This window comes from Myodes glareolus, chromosome 2 (assembly GCF_982192425.1).
Source record: "Myodes glareolus chromosome 2, mMyoGla1.1, whole genome shotgun sequence".
Lineage (NCBI taxonomy): Eukaryota > Metazoa > Chordata > Mammalia > Rodentia > Cricetidae > Myodes > Myodes glareolus.
The window spans coordinates 124,124,350-124,146,185 of NC_142027.1; the positions used below are offsets into that span (position 1 = coordinate 124,124,350).

General features: G+C 50.6%; 2 protein-coding genes across 2 annotated transcripts in view; one reads left to right on the top strand and one right to left on the bottom strand.

Annotated features, from left to right (window-relative positions):
• Lrrc43 (leucine rich repeat containing 43) lies at positions 1–18,828 on the bottom strand. The gene is made up of 12 exons (XM_048447296.3): positions 18,681–18,828; positions 15,425–15,685; positions 13,627–13,737; positions 12,105–12,244; positions 9,510–9,748; positions 8,778–8,992; positions 8,105–8,460; positions 2,986–3,127; positions 2,642–2,791; positions 2,366–2,554; positions 2,052–2,085; positions 1–159 (listed from the first exon to the last, which is right to left on the bottom strand). The coding sequence occupies exons 1-12, from the start codon at positions 18,807–18,809 to the stop codon at positions 32–34; spliced, it is 2,094 nt and encodes a 697-aa protein (XP_048303253.1). The 5' UTR covers positions 18,810–18,828; the 3' UTR covers positions 1–31.
• Il31 (interleukin 31) overlaps positions 18,812–21,836 on the top strand; it is a gene marked incomplete at its 5' end in the record, with an annotated part of 12,744 nt that continues 9,719 nt past the window's right edge. The window contains one exon of the mRNA XM_085678480.2: positions 18,812–18,950. Within this exon, the coding sequence (XP_085534606.2) occupies positions 18,812–18,950 (139 nt within the window). The remainder of the gene's footprint in view (positions 18,951–21,836) is intronic.

Sequence of the window (21,836 nt, forward strand, 5' to 3'; positions counted from 1 at the left end):
TCCGGCCGCGAAGCATCCTTTACTTTCCCGGCTAGTCAAGTAGGCTGAGGAATGCTTCCTCCACCGAGCGGTACTGATGCAGCTGGATCTGAACCTCCACGGTCAGGGGCTCCGGCTGGTACCCGCTTTCGAAGGCTGGAGTCGCCATTTTTGACTTTTCTGAGAAAATAACAGTGCGAACAGATGAGCCCCAAGGGACATAGGGAATGCAGGTTTCCCCGACCCTGGACGTGCTCCTCCCTCATCCCGTGTTCTCCGACCTAAAGGAACTCAAATTCTGAAAGAGATCAGGCCTAGAATGTAAGCTGTAGTAAAGAGTAAGTTCAATTGCATCTATCAAGATCAGTGAATAAGGCTCAGCTGTTTCAGTTTTTAAATATATATATATATATATACATATAATATATGTATATATTATATATATAGAGTGCTTTTTAAAAGCCGGCCAGCCTGACGACTTGAGTTCCATCCCCAGGACCCACTTGCAGGCCACAGTCAACGCACAAAATAAATACATAATGAAAAAAAAAGAAAAGGAAAGACCCTGAGGATGCAGCTCAGTTCGTGGAGAGCTTCGGTGGCCCTAGGTTTGCTCTCCAGCACTGGGTGAGAGAGAGAAAACGTGTGAGTATTTTGCAGGGTGTTTTTTTTGTTGTTGTTGTTGGTTTGGTTGTTTATTTTATTTTATTAAATATTTATTATGTATACAATATTCTGTCTGTGTGTCTGCCTGCAGGCCAGAAGAGGGCACCAGATCTTCTTACAGATGGTTGTGAGCCACCATGTGGTTGCTGGGAATTGAACTCAGGACCTTTGGAAGAACAGACAATGCTCTTAACCGCTGAGCCATCTCTCCAGCCCGGTTGTTTATTTTTTTACACAGGGTCTCATCTCACTTAGGTCTGGCTGTTCTGGAATTCTCTTTCTAGACCAGGTTGGCCTTGAACTCAGATCTGCCAGCCTCTGCCTCCTGAGTGCTGCCATTAAAGGCGCAGGTCACCACTGCCAGGCCTAGTTTGTTTATTGAGATAGTTTCATATAGCCTAGGCTTGCCTTAAACATGTAGCTGAGGATGATCTTAAACTCTCAGGCTTTTGCCTCTACCTCCCAGGTTGGCTTCACCATGCCTGGCTTGAAGGGTTTTGTTTTTTTTTTTTTAAGATTTATATATATATATATATATATATATATATATATATATATATATATATATATATATATATAGTGTTCTGCCTCCATGTATGCCTGCAGACCAGAAGAGGGCTCCAGGTTTCCTTATAGATGGTTGTGAGCCACCATGTGGTTGCTGGAAATTGAACTCAGGACCTCTGGAAGAACAATCAGTGCTCTTAACCTCTGAGCCATCTCTCCAGCCCTTGAAGGGGTTTTTTTTGTTGTTGTTGTTTTTGTTTTCTGTTTTGTTTTTTTTAATCTTTTGCTATTTTTCAAGACAGCATTTTTCTGTAGCTTTGGAGCCTGTCCCGGAGCTCGCTCTGTAGACCAGGCTGGCCTCGAACTCACAGAGATCCGCCTGCCTCTGCCTCCCGAGTGCTGGGATTAAAGGTGTGCGCCACCACTGCTTGGTGAAGTTTTTCTATTAAAAGCACTGAATGAATGAATCTCTAAGTACTTTAATGGCACCCCACTAATTGTGAGTTCCAGGCTGATCAGGGTGAAAGAACCCTGTCTCAACAACAACAGCAAAAACTCTCAAATCTAACACAGACATCCTGAGTTCCAGGCCAGCCTGGGCTATCCAGGTAGGCAGAAGAAAGCGGGGACGGTTGGAGGGGGCGAAAGAAGGAAGCTAGAAAGCTCAGACGTAAGACAAACCTGGCTGAGAAATGCAGGGTGGGAAGGCAGGGCAGGGCTGGGCCAGGCCTCACCCACCCCGGCCTTTCCAGCACACACAGCCTGCAACTGCAGCCACGCTTCAGGATGATTCTGGGCTTGCTTCTGTGCTGGCTGGAAGCCATTCTCAGTCCCCTCATTCCTATGGTCCCATGGGCTCAATCCCCACCCTGCCCTCAGTGGCGGCTGCTGGCTCTTACCTTTTTTGGGAACTTTCTTTATCTTCTTTGAATCCTGAGAGAAAGAACCACAAAGCCGGGTGCTTGATGGGACCCATGCTGACCCGGAGGCTGACTCTGGGGTCACCCACCCCTCTCTGGGCCTTGGATTCATCCAGGAGCTTGGGGAGAATGGGCTGTCAAAGGTGCCCAGCAGCCCTGACATACAACCAGGGCCTCTCCACAGTGTCCCCACCCTCGACCTTACCCCATCCCTGCCTGAGCCAGCAAGCTGTCCATAAGGGAGAACGAGGGGAGGCAGAGACGGAAGGGCAAGACCAAGGGCCCCTTTGTACCCTGGCATGAGTCAATCTGTCAGATTCCATGGTGCGGATCACCCCAAAATTACACACAGTGGTCACCGCTGAGTCCCCTGCCAGCAAGGGCTCCAGGTACACCAGGCCGCTACCCAGCACGCGCAGCACGGGCGGGTCCTGGCGCAGCTCCTTGGGCGGCTCCTTTTTCTTCTTGAGCCCCTTTTTGTCCTGTGGGCAAGGCCAGGAGCACACAGGTGTGAGCAGGACTGGGCCGCACTCCCCTCCCTGCCCCAAGGTGACCCAAGCAGGCCTTACCTTTTCCTTGGCAGCCTCCTCTGCCTTCTGTTTCTTCCCTTTCTCTTTCTCTTTCTCTTTCTCTTTCTCCTTCTCTTTCTTGTCTCCTTTCCCTTTCTTGGCAGGCAAGGGACTCTCAACAGGAGTGGGCATCACAGGCCAGGATAGAATCTGGAGAACAAGACCCGATCTCGGGTGAACAGGGGAGGCTGACTCCTGAGACCCACCCTGCCTTGACCTTTCTGGAAAGGCTCTGAAAGGCGACCAAGGAGGGAACAGGAATATGACAATGTGATGAGAAAAAGGTCATTGGAAAGGATGCGGCCACAGAACATTCCAGTCAATGAGAGGCCTGCTCTGCCCACCTTCTCTTCTACAATGGTCACGGTGGTCCCTGCCAGCAGGAAGTTCTTGACCCGCACCAGCTCCTTGAGGGTGTGCTTCATCTCATAGTTACAAGGAATGACGTCAGTCCAGGGCTTTCGGACAGTGCTGAAGAGAACTGTCCTTGGGAACGAGAGACACGTGGGACTGTGTTGGCAACCTGGGGCAAGGCTGCCAAGGGACGCCCCAAAAGACAGCAAGCACCCACAAATGGTGAGAGACCAAGACCAGGGGAGTGCAAAGGACCCAGAAAACCAGGAAGAAACATTGGCAAAGGCTGAGCAGAGGTGCTCTTCTGGGCATGCTCAGTTTTGAACAACTTCTGGGCATGCTCAGTTTTGAACAACTTCTGGGCATGCTCAATGTGGAACGGTAGCTGTCCACCAGCTAGACTCTATGGTTTTTTTTTTTTTTTTTTGGTTTTTGAAAGAAAGTTTCACTCTGTAATCCTGGCTGACCTGTAACTCACTAAATAGCTCATGCTGGTCTCAAATTTGAAGTTACCCCTCTGTCTCTACTTCCTAAATGCTGGAATTGTAGGTCTGTACCACTATGCTCGACTCCAAAATTTAAAAAACAAAACAAAAAAAAAACAGCCAAGTGGAAAAAACATCATAAACACAAGCCATTACAAAGCGATGCTTTAAGGCGATGCGAGGACTCTTGGAACTTGTAGTGGCGCGTGACAAACCAAAGGTGGCAAAGCTCGAATTCCGAAGAGCACACAGTGAAAGAGTTGAAAGGGACTCGGACAGGTATTCATAGGCCATTGTTCTTCGCAGCATCATTCCAAACGGCCAAGGGGAGGAAGTCAGCCATTCACCCCCAGCTGAACAGGTGAATGAGTGAAAGCGGGGAGTCTCTCCATCAGTGGAAGGCTACTCGGAAGAGAATTCTGACCCATGCTACAGCATACATTAACTTTGAAACTGCATCATGCTCAAAGAAATGATCCAGACGTGGAAAGGCAAACGCGGTGACTGTATGGAAGCCGGACCTGGACAGATCTGTAGTGAGAACGGAGGAGGCTGGGGTGGGGGTGGGGCGGGCAGCTGGGCAGGTGGTGCTGATGGCGAAGGAGCTTGGTCTCCCAATGATCCCTTGGCTCAGTCCCAGCGAATATAGTGTGGCTGAGCTGTATACTCAGGCAGGGTTAAAGGGAGTTATAATTGAAGAGTCCAGGGGTATAGAAATATAAAATGGTGCCGGGTAGCGGTGGAGCACGCCTTTAATCCCAGCACTCTGGAGGCAGAGGCAGGCGGATCTCTGTGAGTTCGAATACACTTGTCCTGGTCTACCAGAGCTAGTTCTAGGACTGGCTCCAAAGCTACAGAGAAACTCTGTCTCAACAAACAAAACAAAACAAAAAAAGAGCTATAAAATTGTAAGGCCAAACACATTTTGGAAGAAAAAAACTAAATCTGGCAGCCACTGTTAACCTTAGAACAAACATTTTCTTAAGACCATTCATTTCTTAAGCACCATCATCCTGGCAGCCACTGTGTACAGAGATAATATTTATTTATTTATTTTTGAGACAGGGTTTCTCTGTGTAGCCCTGGCTGTCCTGAAACTCGCTCTTATAGACCAGGATGGCCTCCTGTCTCTGCCTTCCGAGTGTTTGGCCAGAAGTAAACTCTGAACAATTGCCTCCTGCCTCCCAGCTTCCCAGCGAGGCAGGTCCTGCAGACAGAGTTAGCTTCTAACTGTTGCCTCTATGGGACCCTCATTTTTAACTGCCCCCCTCCCCGTGACTCTACTCTCTGTCTTGCAGGGACAGGAAAAGGTGGCTGTGTCAGCCATGGGCTTTCGCAAATATTCTAATGTCCTATAATCAAATGTTGTAAAACTTAAAATGTAAAGTGACTTTAAGCCTGACCTCAAGGTTGTAAATGTTCTTTGACCTCCATCTGGTGCTTGATTTTACTATAAGAGGAGGCCAAAACCAGCCCCATGGCCACAGCTATAGAAGCGTGTTTCTAGTTTAATAGACTTTGGTGGTTTGTTCCTTGTCATTGAGTGAACCTGAATCCAATAATGATCTTGCCGGGGTGGAGTTTCAGACCTCGTCAGCCTTGTAATTAGGCTTTTTTTTTTTTGATGGGGGTGTTTTTGTTTTGTTTTGTTTTGTTTTTGAGACAGGGTTTCTCTGTAGCTTTGGAGCCTATCCTGGAACTAGCTCTTGTAGACCAGGTTGGCCTCAAACTCACAAAGATCCGTCTGCCTCTGCCTCCTGAATGCTGGGATTAAAGGTGTGCGCCACCACCGCCCGGCGTAATAGACATTTTGCTAGGGATAAAACTGTCAACTTTTGTCTGTCATGTGACTAAGTAAAAAGCACGGAGTAACACAAAGGTCTGAGCATGTGGCTCAAGTAGCAGAGTGCTCGCTCGCCTGTGTGCACAGAGCCCTGGGTCCACCATCTCCAGCATTGCACAAAACCAGATGTGGTGGCATACGCCTGTAATGCCAGCACTTAGGAGGCAGAGGCAGGCAGATTTCTGAATTTGAGGCCAGCCTGGTCTATAGAGTGAGTTCCAGGACAGGCAGGGCTACAACGAGAAACCCTGCCTTGAAAAACACACCAACCAACCAAGCAAACAAAAAACAAAACAAAAAAAAACCCTTCCTTTCATCAAAGGACATATTAAGTGGCTAGAGAGTTGATCTATCAGAGGACCAGGGTTCAGAAGTCCAGCGCCCACAAAATGGGTGGCTCACAAATACTTGTAACTACAGCGCCAAGGGATGCAACTCCTCACTGGAACTTCTGTGAGCCGCAGAACCCGTGGTCACGTGTTTATGAGACAAGCACTTCACCAAGCTGTCTCCCCGACCGCACGCTTGGGCTTTGGGAGGCTGTCACCGTTCTCTGGTGGCTCTGAGGTCACTGGGTCTAGACTGCCTGCTCAGTGTGGGGTGTCAGGCAATGGGTGCCCATGTGACCAGATTCCAGTGAAAGCGCAGCCGCCGGGCTGAGGGAAGCTTCTCCAGCAGACATCATTTCTTTTTCAAGAATTGTCACAGCATGTTGACCTACTGTGTGACCCTATCATGACTCTACTAAGACTGGACTCTTAGACGCTTAAAGCCTGTGCCTGATTTTCTCTGGACTCTCCCTCCCATGCCTCTTCATTCATTCATTCATTCATTCATTCAGAGATACCCATTACAAAGCCCAAGCAGACCTCAAGCTCACAATCCTCCTGCCTCAGCTTCCTAAACTGGGATAACAAACATGTACCACCATGTTCACTCTCTCTCTCTCTCTCTGTTTGTTTTTCAGACAAGGTTTCACTGTGTAGCCCTGGCTGTCCTGGAACTCACTCTGTAGACCAGGCTGGCCTAGAACCCACATAGATCCGCCTGCCTCTGCCTCCCGAGTACTGGGATTAAAGGCATGCGCCACCACACCTGGCCACTCACCCTCTCTTATTAATTTTCCCCCAAGTAAAAAAGCATTGGTTTAATTCCTCAGTTTGAGCCCTGATGAAGCTCAGTGGTAGGGCAAACTGCAGGGCAGCACAGAATGCAGGAGGTCCCGTTCAGTCCTCAGCAGCAGACTCAGCTGGGACCCACCTCGGCTCCGGACACACAGTCAGATGACTGCATCCCTGCTTGGTTTTGGCCGTGGCAGCAGAACAGCTGTTTCCCCTGCTCTGTCATCACTGGGAGCCAAGGCCCAGGATCCCTGGAACTCAGCAAGTTTAGATCATACACTCAGCATGGTTTAAACTAACACCTAGGGGTGCAGATCGGTCCTGGTGATTTTCTGCAGACACTGAGACTTGGGTTCCCTCTCGCCACCTCGAACAAACCCAACTCTTACAGCCCATGTTAAAAGAAGCTAACCTCTCACACCCCAGGACGACAAAGTGGCAAAGCCAATGAAGGGTTAAATGTGTGAATCAGGGCTCAGCCACACTGTGTTTAAATAGCCATATTATTTTCTGCATTCTTATGAAAGCCAGCAGAAAATTTATCATTCAATACATGCATGCAAAGACGTGTGTGTGTATGTGTGTGTGTGTGTGTGCGTGCTTGTGTGTGTGTGTGTGTACGCCTGCCCTGTATGAAAACTGGGTTTACTAGGCAACAAAAACCTGGCTTGTAGGCCTGGTGAGGTCTGGGATTTGAGCTACTCAGGAGACCGAGTCAGAAGGATCACAAGTTTAAGGTTGGCCTAGAAAATTAGTGAGTCTTTGTATCCAAGCACAAAGTGAAAAAAAGATTGGGGTTCTGCCATAGAGAACTTGTCTAGTAATATGAGGCTATTGTTTCAACCTCCAGTACAGCAAACAAAACAAAGAACCGACGGCCTTGAACCCAGTGCCTTGCTGCATTTTTTTTTTAATTTATTTATTATGTATACAATATTCTGTCTGTGTGTATGTCTGCAGGCCAGAAGAGGGCACCAGACGTCATTACAGATGGTTGTGAGCCACCATGTGGTTGCCGGGAATTGAACTCAGGACCTTTGGGAGAGCAGGCAATGCTCTTAACCACTGAGCCATCTCTCCAGCCCCCTTGCTGCATTTTATATGAACACATCCCATATGGACAGAAAAGCTAAAAGAAAAACTGGAGAGATGGCTCAGAGATTAGGAGCACTGGCTGCTGCTCTTGTAGAAGACCCCGGTTCAGTTCCCAGAACCCACGTGGCAGTTTACAACGAGCTATAACTCCAATTCCAGAGGGCCCTGTACCCTTCCGGACTCACATTTGCAGTACACTTTTGTACACAGAGGCAAAACATTCCTCCATAGAAAATAAACACACCTGGTTTTTTTTTTTTTAAAGGAAAGTTATAAGAACCCAGTTCCAATGGCTGAGATGGAAGCTGTCATGTGTCCTCTCTATGGACAGGAGAGTTAGTCTTTCCGAGAATTTTGCCGCCACCCCCAGGCATTGGGGGGGGCCTCAGAGTGGAAGGTTAGGGCTCCAGAAAAGAAAGGTCCGTGGCTAAGTGCGCAGCCTAGGGCCAGCTGATAAGAAGGCATGGCCTTAGGAGTTCAGATGCCCAAGGCAAGCTGCAAGTACAGCCCTGGCTTGTGGCAACCACGGATGCTCCGCCCACCCACAGCCGCCTTCTACCCTTACCCTGGGGACGGACAGAGCCGTGGGTCTATGCGTGGCCGTAGCTTTGACAGCTCTTCCGATGAGTCAACTGACTGTGGTAGTGGGGCAGAGCGGATGGAAATGGTTGTCTCCGACTCCATATCTGTTATCCCAGACTCTCCGGAGTCCTCGGCCATCTGATTCATCTCCTCAGCTATAAACTCAGACAACTCCTTGGACATGACCTCAGGAGACTCTGAGCGAATCCTCTGACGGCGGACCTGTCGAGCTGGCCGGGTCTGGCGCTGGACCCCATGGTGGTCCTCCAGCAGAACCTCTTGCTGGTCCTCGCCACCCTCCTCATCTAACTGCTCCACGCTGGAGGAGGGCTCGACCATCTGCCATCAAAGACAAACACGCCCCCGGGCTGTTATCCCAGTGAGTGCTGGTTGGCGCAGGCAAACGTCTGTCTCTGTGAATGTGGTGCTGGAGAGGGATCGCAAGGTCACATGCAGGCCAGGCAGGTGGTTTACAACTCAGCCACTCAACCTGCCTGGGGAAGGGGATATCAGGCAGGAACCAGCCCCCCAATAGATGAGGCATAACTATGTGCTGAAGATTTTTTTTGGGGGGGGGGACTAAAAAGCGGTTCTGTGTGCACACAAAAGCCCGCAGGCCTGTGTGAAGTCCGCTCTGCTCCCTAGCACGGTCGCACCTCAGCCAGGGCACTGTCGGGATGGGTCTCTGCCATCGTGCTGGCGAGCACATTCCTTTCGCCATCCTCGTCTTCCACAAAGTCGTAGGTCACATAATAGCTGTAGCTGATGAAAGGGCCTTCAGGTCCCGGCTCTGGGTCCAAGACAGAGCTGTCAATAACACCCCTGACATTGCCAATGGTCACCAGAAACTGTGCCTCACGTGCCAACAGGTCTGCAAGGAGTGATGGCAGGACTGAGAGACTGGGCTGGAGGAGGGAAAGCTGACCTGCCCACCCACAGAGTTAGAGTCCCGGCTCTGCCGAGTTCAGCGGGAGGGAGCCGGGGATAAGCCATTAGATAACTATGAAGTCTTGTTTTCCTGTTTGCCAAATGCGGGTGCCGAGAGGCGCGTGGCAGAGACAGTTCTGAGGAAGGGAGAGGTGGAGACCATCAGTTAGCTACCTCAGCTGTGACAGTAGCCGCTAAGGCCAGAATCCCACCACTGGGCCAGCAAAGGTTCTGGTGCATCTTATATCAGGGGCCACAAGGGGGTGGTGTGGAGCTGCCATAGAAACAAGATCCAGAAAGACCAGCCGCCACCCCACGTCCCAACCACAGGGGTCCCACACAGAGAAAGCCCCCAAAGTACTTAGTGGACCTGACCAGGGCCAGAGGCAAATGGAGAGCTGCTGGCCAGCTTCCAGGACCAAGGTGGGCGAAGCAGAAGCCTGGGTGTGTGATACACCTACCACCATGAATGCTGAGCCCCCGGAACTGGTGCTTCTCGCTGGGAGACACGGTGATGTCATCCAGCACACAGAGGCGTGCCAGGCTGTCCACGATAAAGCCGCGGTAGTAAGGAACCAGGGCCAGTGGGTTTCCCTGCAGCACTAGCAGCCTCAGGTGCTTCAAGGTGCTGAGACCCGCTATCATGCTCTGCAAGTCCGTCAGCTCGTTGAAGCTCAGGTCCAGGGAGACGAGCTGGGGCCTGGAAGGTTGGCCAAGATGCCGCTTAGGAAGCTCAGGGAGCAGAGGCTCAGTGCTCTGGGCCACACACCTTGTTCCGTCCTGGACCCATCAGCTCCTGAGCCGTCTCCTTTCTCTCCAGAACACAGCCTGTGTTCACGGACTCTCTCTCACAGCCCTCCCCACCTGGCTTCCACCTGCACCTCCCTCTCGGCCAAAGAACAACCCCCTGCTGTGCCTCTAGAAGGTTCTTCACAAATTCCCACTGATAGGCATGCTGGAAACCACTGCAGGAGGGTGGACCAGGGAGTCTGGTGGGTGTGGGGACCGGGAAGGGTCACCAGGCTGTGGCTGGAAATCTCTCCTCAAAGCCACAATGGCCATGGCCACAGAGAGCTCGCCAGCGCATCCTCTAGAACACAGGAGCGAAGAATGAATGTGCTAGCACGAGCAAATGAGACTGGCGGGCGAAGACGAAGCCCAGGCCTCCAGGAGAGACCAAGACACAGGAGCAGCAGAGCTCCGCCCATGCCACAAACCACAGAACTGGCTGATGCCAAGGCCGAAGAAGCAGCAGGGAATAATGTTGCCACACCAACTGTCGTGGTCACCCAGAGCCTTTCCCACAGCCTGGACCCAGCCTCCTCACTCTCCTCTGTCCTCCTCTTCCCAGGGTCTGTTCTGCTATGCTGGTCACTAGCCAGACCCTGGAAAGGGACAAAAGGACAATGCAGGGGGTCATCACAGGCCTTGCACAATGTCGTCCTTCCTGGGGATAAATGGTTCCCAGGGCAGATCCTCCCACTTGACTTCCTTTCTCTCTTTCCTTCTTTCCTTCATTCTTTCTTTCTTTCTTTCTTTCTCTCTTTTTATTTGTTTTTCAAGACAGGGTTTCTCTGTGTAGCTTTGGAGCCTGTCCTGGAACTCGCTCTGTAGACCAGGGTGTCCTCAAACTCACAGAGATCTCCCAGCCTCTGCCTCCCAAGGCCCTCTGCCTCCCAAGTGCTAGGATTAAAGGTGTGCGCCAGCTTCCCAAGTGCTGGGATTAAAGGCATGCGCCACAACTGCCCGACTGATTCTCTCTTTTAATTAACAGCAAATGATGAGTTTCAATCAAGTTTTTTTTTTTTTAAATCCCGAACTGGCATTAAGCCCAAGATTATGCTATATTCTAACTAATTAAACTATAATTTCATTGACCCAAAAAAAGGATTATGCTATATTTTGAAAAAAAGCCAGATACTTGCTCTCAGTCAGTGACATGAACCTACATTGGCTGTCCCAAGAAGATCAAGTTGTTTCCTGTGTGTGTTGTTTGCCGAAGCCAGGGAACAATGGAAGGAAGGCGTCCCAGTGAACAGAAGACATGCAGATCGGGTGAGACTAGCAGAGAGAGGAGGAGGCCTGAGGTGGGCCAGAGAGGGCCTTCCCTTTCCACGGCACCTTCTGCCTCCAAGAGAAAATGGTTGAACCTCCACTGGGGTGGGAGCTAAGGAGGGGGAGCAGGCATTCTACCACATCTTCAGCTACACATTGAGCTTGAGGCAAGCCTGAGCTACATTAGATCCTGCTGTCTTCAAAAGAAATGGGGTGAGGGCCGGGCAGTGGTGGCTCACACCTTTAATCCCAGCACTCGGGAGGCAGAGGCAGGTGGATCTCTATGAGTTCAAGGCCTGCCTGGTCTACAGAGCGAGTTCCAGAACAGCTAGGACTATTATGCAGAGAAACCCTGTCTCAGAAACCATAAAAAAGGGGAGAGGAGGGAAGGGGGAGGGCGGTCTTCTCCCAGGGGCCATCCTCCTACCCCAGCTCCCTGTGACAGCCTTATAGATGACCTCCTATCTCTTCATGCTTCTCACATCCCAAAGTTTTCCTCTGTGAATCCACCAAGGAGACACAAACTAGGGGTGGGAGGATGCCCTGCATAAGGGCTAATGGATGCTGGGCGATAGTGGGGCTCCCAAGAGCTGTCTCTAGACAGTGGTTCTCAGCCTGGGATGGTTTGCCCTCAGAAGACTGGCTTCTGCCTGGAGATATTTTTGATTATCACAAGGAAGGGCAGAGAGAGGCAGATGTTACAAGTACCCAGCCCCTAGAGTGTTGCTAAATGTCCCCACTACAGAAGGCATGGCCAGCTGAAATGCCACGGAGCTAAGCTGAGGACCCCTGCCGTCCACCCACCCCCACCAGCCGCTGGCATCCTTGGCCTCCCTGGAGCTCCAGTGGGGTATTGTGACCGAGTGAGAATAAAATCCTAGTGTGCGTTTAGTAGCCATGGAGAAGTCACAGGACGAGCAAAGCCGAGTCCTCCAGGGCCGAGTCACCCCCCACCTCTTTCTTAACGCCTCTCCCTCCTTTCATCCAGGCCCCCAAGTTACCAGTTTCTGGAGGTGACATACAGACTCTCCAAAGGGCCCTGCAGTTTGTTGTGGCCTAGCCCCAAGTGCTGCAGGTTCGGGGGTGCAGGTGAGCACAGACACTCCATGCTGGTGATCAAGTTGCCATAGAGCTCCAGCACCTGAGAAAGAAGAGCACCCACTATGATGGGGGGCGGTCTCACCCCACAAGCTCCTACTCCTACCCCAGGAAACTCAGAAGGGAGTTTGGGTTGCCAACTTGCTTTTAAAAATACAGTCATGGTGCACGCCTTTAACCCCAGCACTCGGGTGTTCAAGACCAGCCTGGTCTACAGAGAGTTCTAGGACAGGCTCCAAAGCTACACAGAGAAACCCTGTCTCGAAAACCTCCCTCACACATAAAAAAGAGAGAGAGAGAGAGAGAGAGAGAGAGAGAGAGAGAGAGAGAGAGAGAGAAGAAAAAAAAGAAAAGAAAAAGAAAGAAAAAGTCAAGGCTGGCATAGCTCGGCTGGTAGAGCTCTTACCTAGCTTGCGCAGGACCTAGAGTGCCATCTCTAACTCTGAATGAATACCCCAGAGTGATGGCATGCTCCTGGAATCCCAGTTTTTGAGAAGTGGAGGCAGGAGGATAAAGAGTTCAAGACTGCCAAGCAGTGCTAGTGGTGGTGGTGGCTCACGCCTTTAATCCTGGCACTTGGGAGGCAGAAGCAGGTAGACTCTGTGAGTTCAAGGCCAACCTGGTTTACAGAGTGAGTTTGAGTACACACTGAGCTTGAGGCAAACCTGGGCTACATTAGATCCTACTGTCTTCAAAATAAAAGGGGTGAGGGCCCGGGCAGTTGTGGCTCACACCTTTAATCCCAGCACTTGGGAGGCAGAGGCAGGTGGATCTCTGTGAGTTCGAGGCCAGCCTGATCTACAAGAGCTAGTTCCAGGACAGGCTCCAAAGCTACAGAGAAACCCTGTCTCAAGAAAAAAAAAAAAAAAACCTCTGGTTGCTCTTCCAGAGGACCTGGGACCCACATGGCAGCACGCAACTAACTGTCTGTAACTGCTGTAACTTTTGTGTGGCAACCTCACCCAGACATACCCGCAGGCAAAACACCAATACACATAAAAATATACAAATAAATAAATTATTAAAAAAGATCTTTCTCTCTTTCTCCTTAAGATCCGGTTTCTTCCATTGAGTGTGATGTTTTCTAGGTGACTATCAATGTCCTTCCTTTTTTACAAGTGAGCAAGATTCCATTGCATGGAGAGACCATGTTTTGCCCCTCTGTTCATCTGACCACAGGTTCGTCTGCTGTGAACTGCAGGGCTAGTAACCAGAGCCTCCCTGGGTCCTTCCTCCCATTCTTGTCGTCTGCACCGCGGAAGAGAGGAGTCCAAAGGATTATGTAACTTTATAAGGAACACGGCCTATGTTTTAGAAGCCCGGGGCTGGGTCCCGTGCACAGCCACCCTAGCCAGAGTTGTGGGGGACAGGTGAGGGCAGGACCTCTGAAGCTGCTGACTCTCAGGCCCCATACAGAACCTGTACCTTCAATGTTGGGGGCAGATTGTTAGCATCGATTTCCTCGATTTTGTTGGCGCTCAGAACCAGCTCCTCCAGTTTTAGAAATTTCAAGAGATCTTTGTCCACCAGACTCACCTGGAAGGGATGGAAGGGAAACTGAGGACCCTGGCGAGCCAGGTCACACTGGAGCATGTATGTTCACATGAGGAAGTAACAGCCATGTTAGCCTGTTCTGCTGCTGTGACAAAATGTCACGACAAAGCCACCCTGTTTACTCTGGCTTATGGCTCCAGAGGGTTAGGTGTCTATAGTGGAGGGGAAGGCAAGGCACGGCAGCAGCGGCACAAAGCTGAGCGCTCACACTCTAACCACACACAGGAAGCAGGGAGGACAGGAAGTGGGGTGAAGCTACAGCCCCTCAAAGCCTCAGTGATGGGCTTCCTCCAGCAAGGCTTCACCTCCCAAAGGTTCCACTACATCCCCAAAGAATTGGGGAAGAAGTGTATAGATATCTAAGTCTGTGTATGTGTGTCGGGGGTGGGGGCATCTCTCAGTCAAATCTCCGCAGCTGCTCATTCCTAGGACTATCACCTTCCCACCCGCACGGCATGGTTCTGAGGGTTTAAGGGCCCAGCTCCAACCCTAGAAGCAGGCTTTTGATCTCTATGCCAGTGTCCTAAGTCCTTGCTATGTTGGATCACAGGACTCCTGGGAAAACAAGAATCCTCCTGTCTACGTCTACCACAGCCCAAGGAACTTCCACTGTTAGGGACCAGCCCTCGGGGCAATTCCTTTCCGCCGCAAGCTACCATTTAGCCGTTCTTTAGGCCAAGCAAGCCATCCTTCCCCTGGCGGACAGTGTCTCCTGAGACCAGCAGAGGTCCTGGAACACACATTAAACACTCGTTGGCATGGTCTGTTTTGCCTGCACCCTGTTGCCTGAGCCTTGTAGTCAACTCTACTTCAGCTCTAGGTGGTACTGAGAACTCAGGCTTGCAGAGGTCCCTCTGTGAACTCAGAACCAAACAAAGCAGGATGTTGGTTAATGGAAGACTAGAAGGATGCGGGGAGGTATGGCTAGGGAGGGGAGTGTTTGTATCCATCACTTGCACAAGACACGCAATGAGCACATGATACTCATCAACATGAACTTCAGTGAGCCATTCTTAGGGTTGTTGGCATTTCCTGAGAAATTTTACCTCTTCCCAAGAAAAGCATATAGCAGTTGGCTGGCCTGGTCTTCCAGAATCACTGTGGGTTAGACGGAGCAGGGCCTACCAGTGGCTTCATCACTCTACCCATGAATCCTGGTTTCCTGGGGCCTCCAGGTCATCAGAAGCCCTTCCAGACTGAGTTTCCCTTTCCTACAGTGACCAAGTCTACTAGTGTGCCCAGGATTGGGAGGTTTCCAACCCTCAGAAAGTCCCAGACAAAATGCTATGGGTGGGTCACAGGGGAAGGAAGGAGAGACCCAGGGAGGCTGGGGGTCGTTGTCATGACTATGCCTTATTAATATGACAGCTTTCCAAAAACAGGTCTGCTTGATGTTAGCCAACCCTCTCCAGGTCCTCTCTTCCACCTTAAAGAAAAACATCATGGTCCCTTAAAGGTCTTTACCAGGAGGATTCACTGCAGAGCGTGCAAGAGTCAGCCAAAGACATACAGGACTGAGCTTCTCCAGGGTTAGAGACAGGGAGAGAGCTACACAACCAAGGTCACGGAGGCCCTCCTGTCACCTAAGGAGAGGTCTAAAAGACCGGGTCCCCCAGAACCAACTCCCGAGGCTGCCCCCTCCCTTCCTGTCCGTATGCCCAGCACTCACCCCCTTGTCCACCACCCGCAGGGACCGAAAGTAGGAGTAGAAGAAAGTGTCTTTGATCATCAGCGGATGCTGGATGGCCAGCTCTCTCAGGAAATGGTCCTCAGCGCTGGAGCCCTTCATCAAGGCCCACGGAGAATGCTTGCTGCGGACCAGACCCAGCAGGGCCTCCACAGTCTCCTCGCCAGCACTCACAGTCTCCTCCTCCTTGGGGACCAAGTCCCTCCAGGCTCGCCATGTTTGAGGAAGAAAGCGTGACTTATTCTGCAGAGGTAGAGAGGGAAGCCTTCTCACACTGACGTATGTTTACCGCGTTCACCATAGCAAGTGCGTGTGGGGCTCTGTGTCAGTCAGGGCTCTCCACAGGAACAGAACTTACAGAAGGTGAGACCACACATACATGCAAGATTAAAGGGAATTTATTAAAATGGCCCACAATTAAAAAGGCCCACAGGCTGTGGCCCAGCCAGTTCAACAATGGGGCTTTCTACCAATAGAAGGTCCAAGAATCCAGTAATGGTTCAGTGCCCAAGGCTGGATGTCTCAGCTCATCTTCGGTATACGCCAGAATCCCCAAGAAGCAGGCTCTAATGCCAGTGAAGAAATGGACTTGCCAGAGAGAGCAAGCAGGCAAAGAGAGCAAGCTTCCTTCTTCCATGTCCTTTTCACAGGCTACCAGCAGAAGGTAGCCTGTAAAAAGGCTACCTTCACATTTATCCCATCCACATTTATCCCAGATAATGTGATAAAAAGATCCAGATTAAGAGTGGGTCTTTTTGCCAGGCAGTGATGGCACACACCTTTAAACCAGCACTTGGGAGGCAGAGGCATGCAGATCTCTTGAGTTCAAGGCCAGCCTGGTCTACAAAGAGAGTTCCAGAACAGCCAGGGCTACACAGAGAAACCCTGTCTCCATAAAACAAAAAACAAACACAAAAAGTCGGTCTTCTCACTTCAGATGATTTATTTAAGAAAAAAACAACTAACAGATATACCCAACTATTTGGATTTTAGTCAATTCTGGGTGTAATCCAGAATAGCCATCACCAGGCCTTTGATCCCAGCACTTGGGAGGCAGAGGCAGGCGGATCTCTGTGAGTCTGCAAAGCAAGTTCCAGGACAGCCAGGACTGTTACACAGAGAAACCCTGTCTTGAAAAGACAAAATAAAGAGACTAGCCACCCCGGGCTCAGAGAACAATTTGCAGGAATTGCTTGTCTCATAACACCATGTGGTTCCCAGGGGTCAAACGCAGATCATCAGGGTTGTCAGGAAGAACTTTCTGCCCTGAGCCATCAGAGGGGTGCTGGTGATCTGAGGTAGGGTCTTGTGCAGATCAGGCTGGCTTTGAACTCACTGCATAGCTGACAGTTACTTGAACCCCTTGATCCTCCTGCTCCCATCTCCCAAATTGAGGGACCATAGGCACACACCCCCCACACTAGTGATGGGCGGCCAGGAAACAGAAGAGCTGCCTCTGCTTACACACTAGATGTGATGAAATTAGGAACTCTCGAGAAGAGTCTCTACCAACTGAACTACATGCCTGGCACAAGATAATTATTTATGGGGGCAGAGCTTTACTGTGTAGCCAGACGGGCCTTGAACGCTCAGTCCTCCTGCCTCAGCCTCCCAAGTGCTGAGATTCCCAGTGTGTGCCACCACACATAGAAGACACAGAATATTAAAGACCAAGTTCCTGTTTTCACTTCATTCTGGAGTTGGGAACTTTGAACATGCAAAACAGAATAGCTTTGGGGGCTGCAGAAGTGGCTCAGTCAGTAGTTATGAGCACTTGACACTCTTCTAGAAGACCCAAGTTCAATTCCCAGCACCCAAGTCAGGCAGCTCAAAAGTGCCTGCAACTCCAGCTTCAGGAGATCCAGTGTACTCTTCCAGCCTGAGATCACTTGCCCCAGCATGCGCACACACACACACACACACACACACACACCCAGAGACACACAATTTAAAAGAACGCAATAAATAAATAGAATGAAAGGAGAGTTTAGTTTGACAGGCGCAGGAGGCTGGGTAGGCAACCTGGGAAATCGGGAAACCGCAGCGGGAAGGTTTTCTAGGGGTGGGGGCAAGGGAAAGGTGAAACCTGAGTCTTGGTGAGTAAAACATGAGTGTGCTCCTCAGAATCTGCCCCTCCAGGCAATGGTTGAAATACGCCTCTTCGGATTTTCTGGGCTTGTTTGATTTTGTTTGGTTTGGAACTGGGGGTGGGACTAAAGGCCCCACCCTGGACAAACAGGGAAAGCACTTATCCCCATGCCTACCCCTAGATCCATCTTTGAAGTTCCAAAGCTTAGGACGGTGCCCAGCACAGGTTAGCCGTCAGCCTGATTTCTTGACTAAACAAACGCAGTGTGTCCCTGACTGGTGGCTGCTTCCTTCTACAAGGGGAAGGCCAGTTTGACTGTTTAACTTCCGGTAGAGTGTGTGGGGAGGCCCAGGTGACAGCCCAGACTGTCAGAACACATTTTCAGGGACCGCTAAGTCTAACCAGGCTGCTCATCCCGACCCGTGGACCCAGCTGATGACAAGGGTCCCCCTGCATACTGAGAAGGATGAACGCACAAGGTGGAGTGACCGGAAGAGGATCTTCCTGCACTGTTGGACGGGATTTTTTTTTCCGGCTGAGCTTGACCATGCCCTTGGCTGTATTTCCCTCAGTCTCTCCTCAGCCCGGAAAGAGGGCAGAGGTCACACAGCGCCCAAAGCTTCCCAAGTCCAGCAGTTACAGAAGGGAAGCAGGCAGGGATGGAGGGGCAGAAGACCCTGCCCAAAAGGAGAAAGCTAGGCCCGTAGCCCCAGAGCACAGGGGAATCATTTTCTCCACATTCACGAGCGGCTATAGAGTGTTCAAGACCAAAGCTCTTCCCTCAGGGATCTCTTCCCTCTCGCCTCTGCAGCCTGGGCTACATGAGATCAAAGGTCAGCTTGATGTGCTGGTCAGTCCATTCTGGGCCCGTCCCCACATGGCAAGAGGGGGAACTTGGTCCCTGAACTCCTTCAATGTTCCAGATCGCACTGTTTACACCAACTCTCAAATCAGTCAACACCACATCCAAACCTCCCAGCCGGCCTCAAACTTGTACCTGAGTATCTCCTGACCACTAGGGCAGCCAGTTCCCAGCTAGGTACCACCTACTTCGGTTTACTCCATGCAGCCACTCTGGCCCAGTCCCAGGTCCACCCCTGCTGGATCCTTCCCTCCCTCACCCCCATCCCCGGCGTGGGGAGTACGCACCCAGCTCCCGGTGCCACATGGGAATTCACGCAGACACAGCTTCCGCAAATGCTCACGCACAGCGGTGCTCAAGGTCCCAGGTATGCCCTCGGTCATTCTGTAGCTCGCGCTGGAGTCGCTGGTCGCCATGCTGCGAGAAACAGGCTCGTTGCTACGCAACCGCTAGACGCGTTACCCTGGGTGCGAAGAGCAGGTGGAAGCCAAACTTCCCAGTATTAAAGACCCCAGCTAAATTTCTACCAGGCTTGCTGCAGCACCTTGCAACAGCAGGTAGTGGGTGTCTCTCAGGGGATTCTTTCCCTCCTTCCAAAGGTGGAAAATCTGTGGAGAGTGCTGACTGTTGTCTCCCCACTAGGCAGATCGGAGTTTCAAAGAGAAAAAATTAGTCCGAGGTTAAACATTTTAGGACTCTAATTAGGGTATCCCAGTGTAGTTCTATGTATCCGCGAATCGCTGAGCACCAGACCCGTTTTAGACTCATCCAGTCTTCTCTTGTCATGCCGGTAAGCACCTCCACGTGGTAGGAGCTCTCCGCCTGTGGTCTCTGCAACGGGATGAGATGACTGAGTGGGGGAGGCAGCATCTTTGTGGAAGTGTGATCTAAGTACCATACAACTCAAAGTGCACAATTCTGTGAATTTTGGTGGTATTCAGAGTACACCACTGTGATCTCATCATTTCCCATCAAGTTACAAACCAGTGAAGCAAATGGCCATTCTACCACCTGCTCTGCCAATGGCAAAGAGTACCTCGCATTGGGTATCTGTGCATTTCTTGGCTTCTTCCAAAGGTGGAGTCATAGGCAAGATTTGTTTTTTGTTTTTTTTTTTTTTAATATCTTTTTGCTTTATTTGTGATGTTTTCAAGACTCACTCATGGAGCCCAGGCTGGTTTCAAACTCGCTGGGTAGCGGAGAAGAACCCTAAGCCTGAACCCCACCTCCTGAGTTCTGGGGCTACAAGCATGTGCCTGGCTCACCCCTGCTTTATTGTGTGCTTTATTATCTACCAGGCTTCATTATAGTCTTTTTAAAGTTTAGCTTGCATGTGACATTTTGCCTGCATATAAGTTTGTGTACCACGAGCAAGCCTGGCGTCCGCAGAGCCAGGAGAGGGTATTGGATCCCCCAGGACTGCAGTCACAGACCGTGTGAGCTGCCACGTCAGCCCTGGGAGCTGAACTGGGGTCCTCTGGAAGAGCAGCCTGTGCTCATTACTGTAGAGCACTCTCTCCTCTCCCCCAGCTGGTAGCTTTAAGTTTCAACTAAAAGCAAGTAACAAGGAACTAAAGGAACTATCTGGAGAGCTTACTTAGATTTCCCCTCGGCTTCAGGATGTGGTCAGTCCTGGCTAGTCCAGCGACTCTAAGAGTCGTGACAGAAGTGCCACATTGGAGACTCCCCTGCTGTCCCCAACCCCATTTTTCCCGTCCCTCTGTCTTCCTTCTCTGCGTCTCATGACTGTGCAGTCTGCTCTCACTTTTTCCTCAATGCCACAGTTACACTTCTGCCCCAGTGATTTAATCAACGCTTCCTCGCCAGATTCCTGTGACCTCAAGTGCACAAACCCACAGACTCTCCAGGTTTATCTTCTGACCTTTCCATGGCTTATGAAGTCAGCCATTTCCTCTGACTTCAAAACCACTCCTTAGCCTGTTCCATGACAGCTTCCTTCTTTCCTTTTTGGGTGTGCCTTCTTGAACTGTACACCAAGTCATTTTTTTTTCCTGCTGCTGATGGCTCAGGTCCCAAGACTCTACAAAGGACTGTCCCTTCTTGTGGTGGTCATCCGCTATTAGCTTACAGTTGTGTCAGCTATAATATACCGATGGCCTCCAAATGGGCATTTCCAGTTCCCTCCTTTATGTTGCGAATCCAAGCCCAGTCCTGCTAACCATCTCTAGCTGTGTTTTTTGTTTGTTTGCTGGTTTTGTTTTTTGAGACAGGGTTTCTCTGTAGCTTTGGAGCCTGTCCTGAAACATGTTCTATAGACCAGGCTGGCCTCAAACTCACAGAGATCCTCCTGCCTCCCGAGTGCTGGCATTAAAGGCGTGCACCACCATCGACCAGTGTCTAGCTGTGTTCTACGTGTTCCTTCACCTCACAGTGTCAGGATGGACCTAGTTACTTTTCTCAAGCCCCAGATGCTCTCTTCTCTCCTCGTTCTTCGGCTTCACTGCCATGTATCCGTTTGCCTTGCCAGAAGCCTACAAGTTGCCCTCACTTTCCTCCTATTCCTCCGTCTCCACAGCCGGCCATTTTTCCTGAGCTTCACTCTTCTACAGTTTTCCAGTCCACATCTCTCCACATCCACCTGCGGCATTACCCTGGCTCCTCTGTGAATATGCGCTGTTGGAGATCCAGTCAGGGTATTGGGGTCACTAAGGGGTGTAGAATATAGGTCAAAGATGGAAACCTAGGAGATATGTCCACGAAGAAAAGAGCCAAGCAGGCAGGTGCTTAGCCTAGAGCCCTGCGAAGGCACAGTCAGGACAGAGTCTGTTGTTCAGAAGGAGGAGAGGAAGGTTTGGAAGGCAGCTGTGTTTACCACTACTCTGCCAGGTTGGCTTTTGTTTGTTTTGTTTTTTGGAGACCATCGGTCTCATGTGTAGCTCTGGCTGAACTGGAACTCACTCTGTAGACCAGGCTGGTCTCACACAGACTTCTGTCTGCTTCTGTCTCCCGAGTGCTGGAATTAAAGGTGTGTGTACCCATGCCTGGCTCAGACTGTATTTTATTATTTTATGTATTAATGTTGTATGGGGGGGCCCATGTGGAAGTCAGAGGACAGCTTTGGGTCCTCACTTTCCACCTGTGTTAGGCAGGATCTCTTTATTGTCCACAGAGGCATACACCAGGCTAGCTGGTCTACAGGCTTCAGGGATCCTCTCGTTTCCCCCTTCTGGCTCTCAGTAGGAAAGCTAGAATTATGGACACGTAATATTGTGCCCAGCTTTACGTGGACTCCGAGGATTTATTCTTGTGTCGGGAGAGCAATTGCTTACCCACTGGGACATCTCTTGTTTTCTGTTTTTATGGACAGAGTTTCTCTGGATAACAGCTCTGACTGTCCTAGAACTCACGCTGTAGACCAGGTGGGCCTTGAACTCACAGAGATCCTCCTGCCTCTGCCTCCAGAGTGCTGGGGTTAAAGATTT